General features: G+C 30.7%; 1 protein-coding gene across 1 annotated transcript in view; it reads right to left on the bottom strand.

Moving 5' to 3' along the window:
* Positions 1-318: 318 nt before the first annotated feature.
* Positions 319-1,864, bottom strand: part of LOC106685184 (esterase FE4) — a gene marked incomplete in the record, with an annotated part of 62,982 nt that continues 61,436 nt past the window's right edge. Inside the window, 1 exon segment of the mRNA XM_067049391.1 lies at positions 319-521. Within this exon segment, the coding sequence (XP_066905492.1) occupies positions 374-521 (148 nt within the window).

Genomic DNA, 1,864 nt, shown 5'->3' with positions numbered 1-1,864 from the left:
AACCGGCGCCGCCGCAGTTCCCAAGTTCTTAGGACATGCTTATCAACTCACTTAGCTACGGACAGTCCAAGTGGTTGTTTCCTGAGATTAAACTGAAGATTTGAATAGTAGGAGAATGTAGGAATGGAACTGAGCGTTGATGTTTCGATATAGGTAAGGTAAAGAGCCTCTTTAATTCGTAAACACATATGGTGGGGGTTTAATTTAATTATAATAATGTAATTACAGTGTAAATTACTAAAGATAGGACAAAACACCGAATTGTCGAGGTGTCGAATTTTGAATAGTATTTGAAATAAAAAAAAATTGTAACACTGAAACTTTTTTACGATTTAATCATCTAATAACAATAACATCAAGTTGGTTAATTGTTTTACATTTTGAGGTTCATCCAAAATTTGTATCGATCATCGAGAAGTCCAACTTCCGCTTTGAATCCTGAGTTTGTGATGTGCATGTAGTCATGCCTCTTTGGCTTCCACTTCTTCCAAGTCGCCTTCTGGTTTGGTACAGTTGCGACCCTGCAAGATGAAGAGGTTGACTCAATTAAAACGACATAATATATTTCTAAAAACATCAACGTACTATGTTATTTACATCAGAAAGTACAACTATACAGAAATAATACTTTTAAGAGTGTAAACATCTCCCACATACCATAGTACGATACTGCTGATAGTACAAGAGCCCAAGAGAGGAAAAAGGCAGTTATCTAACCCCAATTTTTGATTACTTTAATGAAAACTATGTATATTTATTAGTCAAAATTGATGATTTTGCCAAGTATAGGCGGGGGAATAAAAAAGGCGGCTGTTTCAAAGCGATAAATAAAATAATTTTTCATTCGGAGCTCTATATCTCAAAAAGTAGGAACAACGCTAGAAAACCTTAGAGAACGTCATTTAAAGAAGAATAAATTTTCTAAAATATGAGCCCTAATAGAGCTATTTACGTTAAATAGTTCTCGAGATATAGCTTTTTAAAAACCAACATTTCATAAAATTGTTGTATGAGACGTACTGAAAGATCAGTAGTTAGTGAATTTATTTTAAAAAATTTATATCTCAAAAACCATTTGACGTACCGATGCCTATTAGCACTCAAATTAAAGCTAGTTTAATGAGCTATAAAGTAGTTTATGATGTTTATCTTCGTAGGAGTAATAGTATACATGAAATTTGGTAAAATAAATTGATTTATAGTTGTTCGGACAAATTTTCTACTGCCAAATTTATATTCATATCATATATGAATATCATAAAAACTACTATTCCTACAAAGATAAGTGTCATAAACTACTTTATAGTAATTTAAATTTCATTTATTTTTAGTGTTGGCAGACATATGTCTGGCGTCTTATAAATCTAGAGATATATTTTTTCAAAAATTCAACATTTTATAGGAACAACTATAAATTAACATTTTGTGAGTTTATTTTGTGAAATATTATAAAAACTACTACTCCTACAAAGATAAACATAATAACTATTTTGTAGTAAATTAAACTAGCTTTAATTTGAGCGCTGGCAGACATCTGTACGTCCAATGGTTTCTGAAATAAAGTTTTTCATAAATCAAACTTATTGTCGGAACAACTATAAATCGATTTATTTTAGCAAATATCATGAAAACTACTTTTCCTACGAAGGTAATGGTCATAAACCTTTTTCTAGTTCATTAAACTAGCTTTAATTTGAATGCTAATAGACATCTGTACGTCACATGAGAGAGAGAGAGAAAGAGAGAGAGAGATTTTATTGTTCTTGAATTATTTATAATTTTACAATAAACCATGATACTCTGAGACTACAGTGTCTCATTGAGCAATTTAAATTATTCACGTTTCTGGGTACAATATAAGTTT

Source organism: Halyomorpha halys, unplaced genomic scaffold (genome assembly GCF_000696795.3).
Source record: "Halyomorpha halys isolate HHAL.00 unplaced genomic scaffold, Hhal_1.1 Scaffold668.1, whole genome shotgun sequence".
Taxonomy (NCBI): domain Eukaryota; kingdom Metazoa; phylum Arthropoda; class Insecta; order Hemiptera; family Pentatomidae; genus Halyomorpha; species Halyomorpha halys.
Note: the sequence above shows the minus strand (reverse complement) of the source record. Positions and strands in the feature narration are given on the sequence as shown.